Source organism: Podarcis vaucheri, assembly GCF_965113315.1.
Source record: "Podarcis vaucheri genome assembly, chromosome: 7".
Lineage (NCBI taxonomy): Eukaryota > Metazoa > Chordata > Lepidosauria > Squamata > Lacertidae > Podarcis > Podarcis vaucheri.
This window is the reverse complement of record NC_138765.1, coordinates 5,857,780-5,875,634: the sequence shown is the minus strand read 5'-3', so window position 1 is coordinate 5,875,634 and position 17,855 is coordinate 5,857,780. Positions and strand designations below refer to the sequence as shown.

The window sequence follows — 17,855 nt, the reverse complement described above, 5'->3', positions numbered from 1 at the left end:
TTAAAAATTAATGATGGTGATGGTGATGATGTAATTCACAGGGGAATACTGTGTCTAATAAATAGTCTTTATTTGCAAATATAAGCTTTGTATGCATTAATGCTTTGGAACTGGGATGTATCTTTGCTCTTCCGCCCTTCCATGCTGTGACACTCTATTGTTTAACTTTTCAGTTCTTTGCTTTAAAAAAAACCACGATAATAAGTAAAGGGTAGATATATGGGGTGTGTGTGTGTGTGTTGCAGTCCGTCCGCCCTCACCTGAGACGGGGGCAGACTGGCCACGCGGAACCGTTCTGTGATCAGCTCACTCAGGGTGATGAATTTCTCATCGTCGTACTGGAACCTGTTCCCAAATACGATGGAACAGATGACGTTGGAGACGGCTCGGCTGATGACGACGGTGGGGTCAAAGGGCGTCCCTAGTAGGGAGAGACAGAAGGCAGGAGGAGGGAAGGAAAGGTCTGTCTTTGGCAAGAGCACACAATGGCTACGCTTGTGGACCAAGCACCACAGAGTCTTCTAGAGGCGACCAATCCTTTAATTATGGATTTCTCCAGAGGCCTACCTTGCAACTTACGGAACTCCTCTGCCAGGCACCGGGCCTCTTCCTGGATCCGCTCCTCGATGGACCGTTTCCCCATCCCGAAATTCCTCAAGGTGGTGAGGCTGAACCTGCGAAGCTGCCTCCACCGATCACCGTTGGAAAAGGTCAGCCCTGGTCAAGCAATATTATGATTATTGTAATATTTTTGTGTATATCCCCCCTTCTTCCTTGACAAGGACAGATTGTCTCTTCGATACTCATCCTTTTAAAACCTTGGCCGATTCATGTGTTATGTTTCCCAGGGACATCTCCCACAACCTCCCATTTCCTGACCTCCAGTTTGCTGCAGAAATTTCTCCCAACCTTTCCACTACTGAGATAAACAGTGGTTGTGAAGGGTATTGTTTATGTGCCAGGCGAATGTTGCCAAGTACATTGCTTTCAAGAAAAAACAAGGGTGGGTAAAACCAGCCTTTGTCAACCTGGTGACCTCCAGCTGTTTGGGGGATGAGAACTTGTATCTCTCCCAGCAACATCTGGCCCAGTTGGCTGGCAAGGGGGAGAAAAAGTCAGTTCTGTTTGAATTTACAAGATGTGCCAAGAACTGGAACACAGCTGCGAATCCATGCCTCTCTGAATTTTGCAACGCGGTTCTTCAGCCAAGTCAAGTGCCGCAAAAATAAAGCATGCATAAGAATTGAGCGGATTGAGTAAACAGGACCAAGAGTGAGTCCAATGGTCAAGAAGGCGGTTTCTGCATGTGCTGTAGAGGGAAGTGAGGGGCAGATGGGACTCATCCACCTGGGAAGGGAGCCCATCTAGGAGAAAGAAAACTCTGGTCCTAAAACCCTGCTGCCTTGTGGGATATCTTCAGGAGAAGTCAAGGCAAAGGATTAAACCCTACACAAATCCCTAAGGTGATTGGATGATGCCTTGTACGCCTCCTTCTGGCAACTCCTGCAGCCAAGCTGGTGTCAAACATCTTGCTCTGCTTTCCTTGGGACCACATCAGTGGGACCAAGAGGGGTCTTGTCCTCTGTGGAGACCAGGACTCCCATGTACACTGCCCAGGCTTCTGCCCTGGAGAGGTCACTAACAGAATGGTTTGCTAACACAATGGTTTGCCTTCACCCCACAGGCACACTCCATTGTCTCTAGAGACAGACAGATGCCAATATCTAAACATTAATTACCCGACCTTTACCCTAAGGTCCCAGCGTAGGGCTGGGGGTTGCAACATTAAAGCACAAGGTTAAAAGCAGCTTATGGCAACTTACAGTCACAGAAATAAGATGAGTGAAAGGCATTTTGTTTTGGGGAAATTGCTTTGCAATGTTGTACCTATTAAGAAAAATGTGCATGTTTCAATATGGGGGCCAAATGGCCGAAATATTGGGAAATTCTGGAACAAGAGGGAGATAAATTGAAATTGCAGAGTTTTGAAAAACTAAAAAATAAAGTGCGAGATTGGCTTCATTATTATCAGATAATGGAGGCATATAATTTGGACAAGAAAATTGGCTTCCAGGTGGAAAAATCAAAATTAGAAACAGAACTGCTAGAACCCAAAACTAAGATTTTGTCAAAGATGTATAACTTGCTGTTGAAATGGAATACACAAGATGAAACGGTGAAATCTGCTATGATTAAATGGGCACAAGATGTTGGACATAACATAATGATGGCTGACTGGGAACAGTTATGGACCACAGGTATGAAGTTTACGGCATGTAATGCATTAAGAGAGAATATTATGAATATGATATACAGGTGGTACATGACACCAGTCAAGCTTGCAAAAATCTATCATTTGCCCGATAATAAATGTTGGAAATGTAAAGAAACTGAAGGTACATTCTTTCACCTTTGGTGGACGTGCCCAGAGATTAAGGCTTTCTGGGAGATGATCTATAATGAAATGAAAAAGGTATTTAAATATACCTTTCTGAAGAAACCAGAGGCCTTTCTCCTGGGCATGGTTGGCCAATTGGTGTTAAAGAAGGATAGAACTTTCTTTATGTATGCTACAACAGCAGCAAGGATACTTATTGCAAAATATTGGAAGACACAAGATTTACCCACTCTGGAAGAATGGCAGATGAAGGTGATGGACTACATGGAACTGGCGGAAATGACTGGCAGAATCCGAGACCAGGGAGAAGAGTCAGTGGAAGAAGACTAGAAGAAATTTAAAGATTATCTACAGAAATACTGCAAAATTAATGAATGTTAGAATGATGTTGGACTCGATGGCCCTTGTGGTCTCTTCCAACTCTATGATTCTATGATTCTATGAAGTTAAGTGGTTTTTAGCAGCAATATTATAAAGGAATATGTAAAAATGGATTGTTAACAGGTGATAACCTAAAGTTATAATATATTAAGACAAAAGATTAAGATAAAATCAAAGAGGGAAAGGATTTGCTGAATTAACTAATTGAACTGGAATACAAAAAAGGGAGGTGTGAGGAGGTCAGGGAATCAAGCAAATGAAAGATAAGATATGGAAAGACTGATTTGTTTTTAACTGTTTTCACTTTGTATTTTCATCTTTTTTTCTTTTCTTTTCTTTTACTTTTTTCTCTTATTTTGGTAATATGCTGAAATTTTAATAAATATCTTTAAAAAAGAAAAATGTGCATGTTAGGAAAATCTTGCGCTCAAATGTGGATGAATAATTTGCAAATCAATGTGGATATGTGGGGAACTGAAATCAAGAGTGGGGAAGATGAGAAACTGATAGAAACCAAAATTGACAGACCATAGAATTGTAGAGTTGAAAGGGAGCCCAAGACTCACCTGGTCCAACCCCCTGTAATGTAAGAATCTCAAGTAAAGCTTCCAGGACATCCAACCTCTGTTTGAAAGCCAGTGTGGTGTAGTGGTTAAGAGCTGTGGACTCGTAATCTGGTGAACTGGGTTCCATTCCCTGCTCCTCCACATGCAGCTGCTGGGTGACCTTGGGCCAGTCACACTTCTTTGAAGTCTCTCAGCCCCACTCACCTCACAGAGTGTTTGTTGTGGGGGAGGAAGGGAAAGGAGAATGTTAGCCGCTTTGAGACTCCTGAAGGGGAGTGAAAGGCGGGATATCAAATCCAAACTCTTCTTCTTCAAGGAAGGAGAGTTCACAACCTCTGGGGGGGGGGGGGAGACTGTTCCACTAACAGCTCTTCCCATCAGTTAGTTCTTCCTGATGCTTAGTCAGAATCAACTTTCTTGTAACTTGAAGCCATGGGTTCGAGTCCTATCGGTCCATCCCTAGCTGGCACTGATTAGAATTGTAGTCCAAACCAGAAGGAGGGCACCAGGTTGGCACTCTACCATCTGACACATGTCTGATGTGTGACAGAAAGATGGACTGAGCTGTGCCCCAAGCCCCCTTTCCCCACAGGGATGGACCTCTCACCGTGCTCATGGAAATCCTTGGAGAAGGACGGCAGCTGCCCTCTCGCGTTGAAGTCCTCTGCCTGGTCCACCAGGGCTTCCTTCACCACCTTGTAGCTGCTCAAGACCACGACTCGCCGCAGCCCTAGGTAGACGGTGAAGACCGAGCCATAGGCCTCGCCCAGCTGCCGGGAGAAGAGTCTCAGGTTGGCCCAGGTGTGGACAGGTGAGGGGATAACTGGACAGGAAGGGAGCCCAGTGAGGAGGGAAGTGAAGCCTGGGATAGGGGAGGGCCAGCCGGAAGATTCAGGGCAGATGGAGGACATATTTGGGATAAAGAGTTAAACTATGGAACTCGCTTCCACAGGAGGAAGTGATGGCCACCAAATTGGGTGGCTTTGAAAGACAGCTTCAGGGAGGAGAGGGCTCTCGTTGGCTTCTGGCCAGGATGGCTCTGCTCTGTCTTCACAGCTGGAGACAGCAAGACTTCCAAATCCTAGTCGCTCGAATCCACAGGAGGGGAGACGGCTCTTGCGCTTGCATCCTGCTCGCAGGTTTCCCATTAGGGCATCTGACTGACCGCTGTGAGACGAGGACACTGGACTAGATGGGGCACTGGCCTGATCCAGCAGGCTTTATTGACCCATATCTCCCATATCGGACCCTCTCCCATTAATGTGCGAGGTGGAATTACTGTTAGGCTCATCATCAGATTTTGGGGCATTGAATTACAAGAGGATCTGTCCTGGAGTGTCAACACAAGGGGGCTTGTGAAGAAGCCACAGCAGAGACTACTTTTTGAGAATACTAAGGAAAAACCATCTTCCGCAGAAACTGCTGCTTGCCTTCTATCACTGTGCCATTGAGAGCGTGCTCACTTATGGCTTGTGTGTGTGGTACGGAAGCTGTACTACCCGGGACAGGATGGGGTTGTGCAGAGTTGTTAAGGCAGCAGAGAGCATTGTTGGCTGCCCACTCTCCACCTTAGAGCAGATTTATGCCACAAGGTGCCATAGGAAGGCACTGGACATAGTAAAAGATCCATCACATCCTGGTCACTGTCTCTTCGAGCTCTTGCCGTCGGGACGGAGATACAGGACGATGAAGACAAGAACGAGCCGTCTTAAGAACAGCTTCTTCTCCAGAGCGATCTCGGCCCTGAATGGGAAGCCCGGACTTTGAAAGTCATCTAATCTCCCTTGCTGTATTATACTGTATTGTTTAATTAGTGTTTTTATGGAGCAGTCAAGTAATTTCGTTGTCCCCGAAGGGGGCAATGACAATAAAGATATTATTATTATTATTATTATTATTATTATTATTAGTCAGGCCAACGTCACCTGTGCAAGAGTGTGCCGTGACCGCAAGACAGACTATTAAAGTGAAAAGTGCAAGGAGGGTTCTGAAACACGGGTTGAGTAATTTGTATTTCATGGACTGTGATTTAATGAGAGATGGAGAAGCGTCAGAAGGTGCTTGGTTAGAGGAGGAACGGCTCAGGTGACATATATTTGCCTATTGTCCTAATGCAGGCATGGCCATACTTCGCCTTCCAGCTGTTTTGGGACTACAACTCCCATCATCCCTAGCTAACAGGACCAGTGGTCAGGGATGATGGGAATTGTAGTCCCAAAACAGCTGGAGGGCCAGGTTTGGCCATGCCTGTAATGGAAATGCTCCCCCTATCTCTGTGGACTCTGTCCTGCTACGGAATAAAGTCTGACTGATTGGGAATTGAGGGTGAGCCTCCATACCTCAACCCCCAATGGTGAGTGGGGCAGGGACAGGAACAACTAATGGAAAAACTCCAGGTTGAGAGGCAGAAGGAGTGGCAGCTTGGCCCCCAAACTGTGGGGTGCATGGCCCTGGCACCGAAATTTGTGGGTGCTCGGCCCCTTCATGGGGGATTTTGTGGGCCCCAGGGAGTTGGCATGTATGAGAGGCAGTCTAACTGTGAACAGCTGTGTGTGAATCTCAACTTACAATGAGGTTGATCTCTGTAGATCATGGCACGGGTATAAGATTGACGTAACTTAAATATGACATGAGATTCTTCTTCCTGAACCTTGTACCGGCCTCATCTCAGGAAAAACTTCACACCTTGAAATGGTCAACACATGCAAATCCAGAAATCCGTTCAAACTCCAGAATGCATGACTTCAAGATAATGGTGGCACAGCCAAGAGATAGCCAGGTCCAGTTAACTGCTCGCTATATCTCCCTTTGGTTAAGCAAAACACAGATAGAGTGATAAGCAAGCAGATAAGGCCAGTTTTCAGTCCTTTTCTCACTCAGATGGCCATGGGATGGAACTGTGTGTGTGTGTGTGTGTGTGTGACAGGGGATGGGAATCACTCATCTCAGTGTCCCTCCCTTCCTTACGAGGAGGCATTAGCCAAGACCCCAGCTCCTCTGACTCTAACAGGACAGCAGTTAACCCAGCGTTCTCCAGGACGCAGCACACTTCTGCTTTGCTTTAAAGACAGGTATACTTTCCTCCCCTGCCCCTACTGAGCCAGTGTGGTGTAGTGGTTAAGAGTGGTGGACTCATAATCTGGGGAACCGGGTTCGCGTCTCCGCTCCTCCACTTGCAGCTGCTGGGTGACCTTGGGCCAGTCACACTTCTTTGAAGTCTCTCAGCCCCACTCACCTCAGAGTGTTTGTTGTGGGGGAGGAAGGGAAAGGAGATTGTTAGCCGCTTTGAGACTCCTTAAGGGGAGTGAAAGGAGGGATATCAAATCCAAACTCTTCTTCTTCTCTAGTGCTAGTGTGGGTTTATGGCAAAATTGTCAAGCCAACGTTTCTATAGGCTTTTAAAAATAGGGAAGCTTTCACTCTTCTGATCAAGAGTGCGGGCATCGTAGCCAAGAATTCTTTTAGCCCCAAAATGGGAGATAACAAGAAGTACCAACGAAAGAAGAGTGGCAGATGAAGATGGTGGACTTTGCAGAACTGGTGAAGCTGAAAAGAAAAATCTGAAACCTGCACGATCAAGTATTCCAAAAGGACTGGATTAAATTTATACGATATCTGAAAGATTATTGTAAACAATTAACATCACTAGCAGGTTTGGTTGTCTGAAGATTTGTAATGAGAAATTTTCTACCTTTCTATATTTATTTAACATTTGAGTCATTTTGTAATGAGCGCAATTAGAATTGGAAAACGTACAAAATGCAAGGATATAAAGGTTAATTTTGAAAGCCATGAGGCGGGAGGGAAGGAAGTTGATAGGCTCTAAAGAGCCATCCAGACACAGTAAGACATCAAACATTTAAAACTTCCTGATACAGGGCTGCCTTCAGATGTCTTCTAAAAGTCATGTAGTTGTTTATTTTCTTGACATCCGCTGGGAGGGCGTTCCACAGGGCGGGCGCCACCACCGAGAAGGCCCTATGCCTGATTCCCTGTAACCTCACTTCTGCAGGGAGGGAACCTCCAGGAGGCCCTCGGAGGAGGACCTCAGTGTCCGGGGCTGGACGATGTGGGTGGGGACACTCCTTCAGGTATACATATCGTGTCACTTCTATTTCATGTAATAAAATAGTTTTCTATATTCCTTTGGTGTGAGACGTTCTTAAGGGTTAACACATACTCATTAGACAAGATCATGTTAGAACTCCAGCAAAAGATCCCAAACCTCTCAGCAGTGTGTATATGAACATGCATGAGTCCTGGCGGTGCACATGTGAGTTCAGGTACACACTTGAATTATCAGGTTCTGGGGAAATGTTGTGAGGAGGGATATTGCCTTCAGGCTTTGACTGTGGGCTTCACAGAGGTACCTGGCTGCAGTGGCGTAGCGTGGGTTGTCAGTACCCGGGGCAAGGCAAGTAATTTGCGCCCCCTAACCCGTGGATTTGCGCCCCCTAACCCTAACCCCCAGATGTTGCGCCCGGTGCGGCCGGCCCCCCTGCACCCCCCACGCTACGCCACTGCCTGGCTCGCCCCTGTGGTGGGCTAGAGAGCCCCCGTTGGACACATCCCACAGCCTCTTCTGATGCCCTCTCATTCCTACAGAGATAAGTCCTCAGCTGCAGGCCCTCCTAGATCCCTATTTTCCAGGGACATCCCTAATTTAGAGAAGCCGTCCCGTTTTCTGATTTGATCCTGGAATGTCCCACTTTTCACTGGGGAAATGTTGGAGGGTATGGAGTCATCCGACTCCCGAGCCGTCTGAAGGCAATCCTGTATAGGGAAGGTGTTTTTTTTTTAAAAAAAAGTTCTATTATGTTTTTATATATGTTGAAAACTGCCCAGAGTGGCTGGGGCAGCCCAGTAAGATGTGTGGGGTATAAATAGTAAAATTGTCATTATGGAATCGGACATCCCTATTTTCATTTGAGAAATGTTGAAGATTAATGTTTTAATCTTTAATTTTTAATCTTTTGTTGGTTACTTATTATTATTACTAATTTTTTTAATAAAATTTTTTTATTGGTTTTACAAAATTTTTATAACAAACAAACACATAAGAAGACATACAAACACATATAGTATTTCATAATATTTTTTCAGAAACCTCTTTTCTCAGACTCCCCCATACCCCCCCTTTCTGCATCCACATGTCCAAAGTTTTTTAGCAACTTATATATATTTCTTTCAAACCTCTGTCATCTTAATTTTCTCTTTACTCCAATCTTATATCACTGTAACCCTTTCTTTCTAAAAACCTTAACATTTTAGCATTCATCAAGTTTGTAATAGTCCTTTAGGTAGATTTTAAATTTCTTCCATTCTTCTTCTGTAGTCTCTCTTTCCTGATCGCGGATTCTGCCAGTCATCTCAGCCAAAGTCATATACTATTATTATTATTATTATTATTATTATTATTATTATTATTATTATTACTATTATTATTATTATATGTAACTGTAGGGCTATTTACACCCTTCCAATCCCCACCGGCCAAACTTGCAGGCTTGGCTGTCTTCCCAGAGGGAGAGTTTAGGTCTACTGTCAGGACTTCACTGGAGGAGGAGAGCAGGGAGGCGAATGGAGACTCACCTTCTCCAGGGATCTGAGCATGTTGTTTGGGTCCAGTTGGAGAAAATTCCCCAGGATGGGGAGCGGGGTGGGTCCAGGGGGCAGACGGCCTTTGCCGTCTTTGCCCTTCCATCCCAAGCCCAGGAATAAGACGCCACAGACGCAAAGGAGCAGGAAGAGAGTCCCAGAGAGCAGCTCCATGGAGGACCCTGGCCAAGAGATTCCCCCTCTGGGCTATGGGGAGGCGCCAAGAGCCACAGCTGGACTTATAAGGGCGGCTGGGGAACACCCAACTTTCCACATTGGTTATCCAGTAACTCCTGGTCCTCCGACACATTTCCAAGCCAGCTGGGGGGGGACCTCTGCCATTTCCAATCAAGAAGCTACCGTATTTTTCGTCCCATAGGACGCTCTGTCCCATAGGACGCACCTAGTTTTTTTGGGGGGAAATAAAGGAAATTTTTTTCCCCTTTATTTCCCCCCCAAAAGCAGGTCGGGGAAACCGAACCAGGTCGAGGAACAGCGGGATGGCGGCGCTGCGCCTCCCTGCTGTCCCCCGAGCTTGTGGGGCTGGCCCATGTCTGCCCCACGCGAGGGGCGCTCTGCATCAGGGTGCGCCCCCCGCGGGGCGGCAGGCTGCTATCCACAGCCTAGACATCCCTGCCGGACCTCCCGCAGAGCTGCCTAGGCTGCGGATGTTTTCCTGAAGCCTGGAGGGTGAGAGGGGCCGGTGCGCACCGACCCCTCTCGCTCTCCAAGCTTCAGCGAAAGCCTGCATTCACCCCATAGGACGCACCCAGATTTCCCCTTCATTTTTGGAGGGGGAAACGTGCGTCCTATAGGGCGAAAAATACGGTAATTTATCAAGGGCCACATAATGGGCGTTTCACTGCAAATATTGGGCAGGGCATGGGAAAACAGATTAGATTGATGTTCGTTAAGGTTGGGGCTGGAATGGTATTTTTCTTTTCTTTTTTAATGCTATGATATACATGTTTATGTCTTACCATATAATTGTTGCAGAAGCATCCAATAAATTTCTGGGGGGGGGGGTATCCTCCACCTGCCTTTCCAGGCTCACGTCCGCACCATCCCTCTAAAGTGCTATGATTCTACTTTAAACGGCCATGGCTCCCCCCAGAGAATCCTGGGAAGCGTAGTCTGTTTCAATGTTCTGAGAGGTGTTCAGAGACCCTCCCTATTCGCCTCCCAGAGCTACAGTTCCCTGAGAAGAGGAACTCTGTTTATTTCCTACAAATCCCTGTTTGTTTGCTGTGTCCCACAGTGGTTATGGTGTCAGAGTAGAACCTGGGAAAGACCAGGGTTCAAATTCCCCCCACCTCAGCTGTGAAGCTCATTTGGGTGCCCTTGGGCTAGTCAGTCACTCTCAGCCTAACCTACCTCGCAAGGTTGTTGTTGTGGAGATTAAATAGGGAGGGAAATAACTTATAAGTCCAACTGTGGACCAGAGCACGCCAGGCACTCCTGTCTTCCACTGCCTCCTCAAACTCATGCTGGTAGCTTCAAGAACACTGTCCCATCATCTCGTCCTCTGTGGTCCCCTTCTCCTTGTGCCCTCCATCTTTCCCAACATAAGGGTCCTTTCCAGGGAGTCCTCTCTTCTCCTGAGGTGGCCAAAGTCTTGGAGCCTCAGCTTCAGGATCTGTCCTTCCAGTGAGCACTCAGGGCTGATTTCCTTCAGAATGGAGAGGTTTGATCTTCTTGCAGTCCATGGGACTCTCAAGAGTCTCCTCCAGCACCAGAATTCAAAAGCATCCATTCTTCGGCGATCAACTATGTATGCTACCTTTTTCAAAATTACTATTTTTATTGAAAGAATTTCAATTATAAGGGGGGGGGAAGTGTTACAAAGGGGGGGGGAGAGGGGAAGAACAAAGATGTTTATAAGAAAGAGAGAGAGAGAGAGAGAGAGAGAAAAGAGAATATACAAAAACGCCGCCTTGAGGTCCTTGGAGGAAAAGAGGGAATAAATACCTTGCCCGTGTTTTAAGCAAAAGGACAGGACCCTTGTGAGAATGACGAAACCATGTGTCTTGTTTGTTTCCCTAATCCTGAGTTTATCTTTGGCAAATATAGTCTATTTTATAGGTCCAAGTTACAGATAGGTAGCCGTGTTGGTCTGCCATAGTCAAAATAAAAAAAAATCCTTCCAGTAGCACCTTAAAGACCAACTAAGTTAGTTCTTGGTATGAGCTTTCTTGGTATGAGCTTTTTCATCTGAAGAAGTGTGCATGCACACGAAAGCTCATACCAAGAACTAACTTAGTTGGTCTTTAAGGTGCTACTGGAAGGAATTTTTTTATTTTGATCATAGGTCCAAAACAGTCTTCGTAGAAGAGGCTACAATTACAGTTTGCTAGAAACACAAGGTTAGTGTCCTGATCGTTATGTTAAGCATTAGAAGGTCAGGAGATTTTATCCATGCTTTCCAGGCAGGACTGAGAGAGACTCCAGAGCAAACCCACCTTGAGGAATCTGAGCCAGCCTCTCCGCAAATTGTGGCCTTGCTCCTTGGCCACAAACAGACCAAGATAAAGCAGGGCTGGGAGAAGCCGGGGGGGGGGGATTCCCTAGTCATCAATGTGGAGTTTGGAGTTTACAGGGTTAAAACTCCTTGGTGTCCTGTATCTGGGGAGGGGCCTGACGCAGGGCGGTAAGTCACAGGCTTTGTAGGTGTTGTCTGTGAGAGTTGGTTTCACTTTAGACTGAGAGATGCTCCAAAGAAGCTGTGTGTGCTGTTCTGATGGATTTATTGCTGTGTGAATAAACACCTTTAGAGATAGCAACGAACTGTCTCTGGACTTGATTTACCCCTCTATCTCACACGGACGGGCAGGACTACTGCGACTCTGTTTTCCTGCCCAGGTCAGCCCCAAGCAGAACTACGCAGGAAAGTGCTGACTGGACGGCAGGATTTAATGGCCAAGATCAAGGACTTAGGAATTCAGGCAGGAGTCACCAGATGCACAGATATAGCAAGGGGGACCCCTGATCTGCCAGCAGTGCAGGTGACCCCAGTCTGAACACGAGTCAACAGTGCAGAAGCTGATGCATTTCCAGGCTGCATCAACAGAAGTCTAGTGTCTCAATCACATCCCCTCCAATATGTTGACTTTGGAAACCTGGACACACATCTTCCCAGCCAGTCACATGACCTGCCCAAGACTGACTAGCCCAATATTATATTTTGTTGGAAGCCGCCCAGAGTGGCTGGGGAAGCTTCTCACTGGGCTCCCTTCCTGTCCAGTTATCCCCTCACCTGTCCACACCTGGGCCAACCTGAGGCTCTTCTCCCGGCAGCTGGGTGAGGCCTACGGCTCGGTCTTCACAGTCTACCTGGGGCAGCGGCAAGTCGTGGTCTTGAGCAGCTACAAGGTGGTGAAGGAGGCCCTGGTGGACCAGATAGAGGACTTCAACGTGAGAGGGCAGCTGCCGTCCTTCTCCAAGGATTTCCATGAGCACGGTGAGAGGTCCATCCCTGTGGGGAAAGGGGGCTTGGGGCACAGCTCAGTCCATCTTTCTGTCACTCATCAGACATGGGTCTGATGGTAGAGTGCCAACCTGGTGCCCTCCTTCTGGTTTGGACTACAATTCCAATCAGCGTCAGCTAGGGATGGGCCGATAGGACTCGAACCCATGGCTTCAAGTTACAAGAAAGGAGATTCTGACTAAGCATCAGGAAGAACTAACTGATGGGATGTCAAAGTGCAAGTAGATAAATAGGTACCGCTCCGGTGGGAAGGTAAACGGCGTTTCTGTGTGTTGCTCTGGTTTGCCAGAAGCGGCTTGGTCATGCTGGCCACATGACCCGGAAGCTGTACGCCGGCTCCCTCAGCCAATAAAGTGAGATGAGTGCCACAACCCCAGAGTCGGTCACAACTGGACCTAATGGTCAGGGGTATCTTCACCTTTTTATCTGATGGGAAAAGCTGTTAGACAGTGGAACGGTCTCCCCCCAGAGGTTGTGAACTCTCCTTCCTTGAAGGGTTTCAAACAGAGGTTTGGTGTCTACAATTCTATGGTCTGTCAATTTTGGTTTCTACCAGTTTCTCATCTTCCCCACTCTTAATTTCGGTTTCCCACATATCCACATTGGTTTGTGAATTATTCTTCCAAATTTGAGTGCAAGATTCTCCTAACATGCACATTTTTCTTAATATGTACAACATTGTAAAGCAATTTTCCCAAAACAAAACACGTTTTACCCACCTTCTTTCTGTGACTGCAAGTTGCCGTAAGCTGTTTTTAACATTGTGCTTTAATGTTGCAACCCCCAGCCCTACGCTGGGACCTTAGGGTAAAGGTCGGGTAATTAATGTTTAGATATTGGCATCTGTCTGTCTCTAGAGACAATGGAGTGTGCCTGTGGGGTGAAGGCAAACCATTGTGTTAGCAAACCATTCTGTTAGTGACCTCTCCAGGGCAGAAGCCTGGGCAGTGTACATGGGAGTCCTGGTCTCCACAGAGGACAAGACCCCTCTTGGTCCCACTGATGTGGTCCCAAGGAAAGCAGAGCAAGATGTTTGACACCAGCTTGGCTGCAGGAGTTGCCAGAAGGAGGCGTACAAGGCACCATCCAATCACCTTAGGGATTTGTGTAGGGTTTAATACTTTGCCTTGACTTCTCTTGAAGATATCCCACAAGGCAGCAGGGTTTTAGGACCAGAGTTTTCCTTCTCCTTGATGGGCTCCCTTCCCAGGTGGACGAGCACCACCTGCCCATCACTTCCCTCTACAGCACATGCAGAAACCGCCTTCTTGACCATTGGACTCACTCTTGGTCCTGTTTACTCAATCCGCTCAATTCTTATGCATGCTTTATTTTTGAGGCTCTTGACTTGGCTGAAGAACTGCGTTGCAAAATTCAGAGAGGCATGGATTCGCAGCTGTGTTCCAGTTCTTGGCACATCTTGTAAATGCAAACTGAATTGACTTTTTCTCCCCCTCACCAGCCAACTGGGCCAGATGTTGCTGGGAGAGATACAAGTTCTCATCCCCAAAACAGCTGGAGGTCACCAGGTTGACAAAGGCTGATTTATCCACCATGATGTTTTCTTGAAAGCAATGTACTTAGCAACATTCGCCTGGCACATAAACAGTGGTTGTGAAGGGTATTGTTTCTCTCAGCAGTAGAAAGGTTAGGAGAAATTTATGCAGCAAATTGGAGGTCAGGAAATGGGAGGTTGTGGGAGATGTTTCTGGGAAACATAACACATGAATCGGCCAAGGTTTAAAAGGAGGAGTATCAAAGAGACAATCTGTACTGGAAAATTATTATTCTTTCTTTCTCTGAACAGATTTTATTAAAAGTTTGGAAACCACTAGCTTATATATTTAGCAGCTAGGTAGTGCTTTTGGGTCTCCAACCCAGTGTCAGTATTCCCTTCTCATCCTCCTGCTCCTCTCATTGGAACTTTGGAACTCCCTTCCAAGAGAATTTAGATTACCTCCCTCCTTGCTGTCTTTCCACTGGCAAGTGAAAACCTTCTTATTCCAACAGACCTTTGGGAACGGAGTTATTTCAAGGAAGGATCTGGTGCTGTGTTGTTGTTATTGTAATTTTATGTATGTTTTTAATAGATTACATTATGTTGTTGTTGTTGTTTAGTCATTTAGTCGTGTGCGCCTCTTCGTGACCCCGTGGACCAGAGCATGCCAGGCACTCCTGTCTTCCACTGCCTCCTGCAGTTTGGTCAGAGTCATGCTGGTAGCTTCGAGAACACTGTCCAACCATCTTGTCCTCTGTCGTCCCCTTTTCCTTGTGCCCTCCATCTTTCCCAACATCAGGGTCTTTTCCAGGGAGTCTTCTCTTCTCATGAGGTGGCCAAAGTCTTGGAGCCTCAGCTTCAGGATCTGTCCTTCCAGGGAGCACTCAGGGCTGATTTCCTTCAGAATGGAGAGGTTTGATCTTCTTGCAGTCCATGGGACTCTCAAGAGTCTCCTCCAGCACCAGAATTCAAAAAAGCCACTCCAGTGTCCCTGGCAAGAAAACTCCATGGACAAAGACAACAGACTACATTATATTAAAGTTTAATTTTTTTTTTAATTATTGTCCCACTCCACCTGTTCCTATTTTCTCTGCAAATTGTCCTCAGTCCCTGTCAAGGAAGAAGGGGGGAGATATACACAAAAATATTACAATAATCATAATACTGCTTGGCCAGGGTTGACCTTTTCCAACGGTGATCGGTGGAGGCAGCTTCGGAGGTTCAGCCTCACCACCTTGAAAAATTTCGGGATGGGGAAACGGTCCATCGAGGAGCAGATCCAGGAGGAGGCCCAGTGCCTGGCAGAGGAGTTCCGTAAGTTGCAAGGTAGGCCTCTGGAGAAATCCATAATTAAAGGATTGGTCACCTCTAGAAGACTCTGTGGTGCTTGGTCCACAAGCGTAGCCATTGTGTGCTCTTGCCAAAGACAGACCTTTCCTTCCCTCCTCCTGCCTTCTGTCTCTCCCCACTAGGGACGCCCTTTGACCCCACCGTCATCATCAGCCGAGCCGTCTCCAATGTCATCTGTTCCATCGTATTTGGGAACAGGTTCCAGTACGATGAGAAATTAATCACCTTGAGTGAGCTGATCACAGAACGGTTCCGCGTGCCCAGCCTGCCCCTGTCTCAGGTGAGGGCGGACGGACTGCCACCGCCACCCACTGCAATATCTGTATCCTTTACTTATTATTATTATTATTGTTTTTTTAAAAAAGCAAAGAACTGAAATGTTAAACAATAGAGTGTCACAGCATGGAAGGGAAAAAGAGCAAAGATACAGCCCAGTTCCAAGGAGATAGCAAAGCTATCTATTCACAAATAAAGACTATTTATTAGACAATCACAGTATTCCCCTGCGAATTACATCATCACCATCATTAATTTTTAATCCATCATTTTGAATTATAGCAATCTGAAAAATACATATACGGCAACAAACAACAAAAGCAAAGCAAAGCAATGGTTTGGCTTTTCTGTTAAGGTCACTTCTCTCCTTCTGCCTTCTGTCTCTTCCCACTAGGGACGCCCTTTGACCCCATCGTCATTCAAGGGTCCTCATTATCAGCACCTCTTTTTTATTGAAAAGTGTGACATTTACTGTAACAACTTCATGATGAGTACTGGAACCTATTTTTCTAGGGGGGAAAAGCACTGCACAGATATACAGTAACTATATGAAAACCAATAGCTATTCCCAATAATTGGCTGTCTTGTGACTTGAGGCAACTCAGAACTGTAAATACAAATGTGACCAAAAGAAATAGCTTTGAAGCTGACAAGAGCAGTAAAACGTTAAATAAAAAGCAAGGAATGTGTTTCGCTGGAGGCTCTGCACTTTTGGTAACCAGCCATGAACTGGATTGTGGCATCTTTTGAAAGGTGCATTTCTCTGAATTTTGCAGTGTAAATCCCCAAGCCAAGTAAAGGGTACAAAGGTGCATATCCTGGGATTGTAAAGCATGCATAAAAAGGTCTATAATAGTGAAAATATCATACACAGAGGCATCACATAGCCACAAAATGCTTTGCAAAAATGTGCTTCTTAGGCAATTGTGCATACGAAAGAGGCAATGTTAGGAGAAATTTGCACTAAACGGTTGATGAATTTTCAGGAAACTGATATGGAGGGCACCAGGTTGTGGAAGACTGGATTAGGGATTTGATTTCCTTATTAAAAAATTCATTTTATAATGTACATAAAACAGAGAGAACAGTTATAACAGGAGATGGGAATGAAAAGATGAAAAACAAAATTTTAAGAGAGGCACATGGGTCAGCATAACAAAGTCCAAGCAAAAAAGACTGACTTCCAAGGCTAGTTCCAGATCTGCCGGGCTGGGGAGAAGGGATATATTGAGAAAGAGGCATCCTTTGTATATGTAATAAAGAAATGCCGTAGTTGGTAGGTTTTTAAAATTTCCTTCAAAATAAACCATGAATTTGTTCCAATCTTCTTTCAACTTTGTATTTTTTTGATCTCTAATTCTTTGCGTCATTCTAGCCAATTCTATAAAATCATATGCTTTTAATTGCCAATCCCTCACCGTTGGGAGGTTTGTGCTTTTCCAATTTTGGGTTTGTGCTTTTCCAATTTTGTTATAAAACTTTCGATGTTTAAACTAAAAGTAAATACCAGCTGTAAAAATGAAATCTTTGAAAGTAGAAACCCGAAATCAGTAGGGAAGGAAGTCGACGTTGTATGTTAACTGTGTTGTGATTCTTTTTTTCTTTATATATATCTTTTTTCCTTTCTCTTTTTTCTTTTAGTGCCTAAGCTTTTTTCTTGAATATTTTTGAATGTTTTTGGTTTTTCTTTTTTGTGTGTGAAAATGAAACTTAATAAAAAGAATATATATATAAAAAAAGAAATGCCAAGTCATATGAAGAGCCTTGTCAAACTCTCAAATGATTCACAGCTTTCTTCATTATCGCTATATTCCACACTGAGCGTTGCCAAGCACCCAGTGTAAGATTTTGTAATGACTATTCAAGTTGCCAAGATCATATATTAGACCAATTCCCTTGGCAATGTATCTACATTGGTATCATCAAAAATATTCATGTTTTGGAGACAGGTTGCACACCAGTGAATCTTGATGTCTGGTTCTGTTTATCATAAATATTCAAAGCTTGCAGTGCAGAACTAGTTTGTAAAACTCTTTTTCTAGATTTGTTGGCTGTGGATAGGTTGACCATTGCTCAAGGATGGAGAACTAGGCCAGACTTTCCCCTTCACATTCGCTTTCGAAGGCTCTATGTATCACGATTTCAGAAAAGTTTATTCATTTGAGGCACTGCCCAGCCAACAGCCTATGCTGCCATGTACCATATTTTTCTGTGTATAACATGCCCCCATGTATACAACACCCCCTCTTTGGGGGGACTCCAAATTAAGAAAGTGGGGGATACACTTCTTCTTCTTCTTCTTCA

The 17,855-nt window shown here is 45.5% G+C and overlaps 1 protein-coding gene across 1 annotated transcript in view; it reads right to left on the bottom strand.

Moving 5' to 3' along the window:
* Window positions 1–9,152, bottom strand: part of LOC309536833 (cytochrome P450 2F3-like) — a 109,664-nt gene extending 100,512 nt beyond the window's left edge. Inside the window, exons 1-4 of the mRNA XM_082231192.1 lie at window positions 8,938–9,152; window positions 3,953–4,115; window positions 568–717; window positions 261–421 (exon numbers count right to left, since the gene is read on the bottom strand). Of these exons, the coding sequence (XP_082087318.1) occupies window positions 261–421; window positions 568–717; window positions 3,953–4,115; window positions 8,938–9,117 (654 nt within the window). The 5' untranslated portion in view covers window positions 9,118–9,152. The remainder of the gene's footprint in view (window positions 1–260; window positions 422–567; window positions 718–3,952; window positions 4,116–8,937) is intronic.
* Between the last annotated feature and the right edge of the window lie 8,703 nt (window positions 9,153–17,855).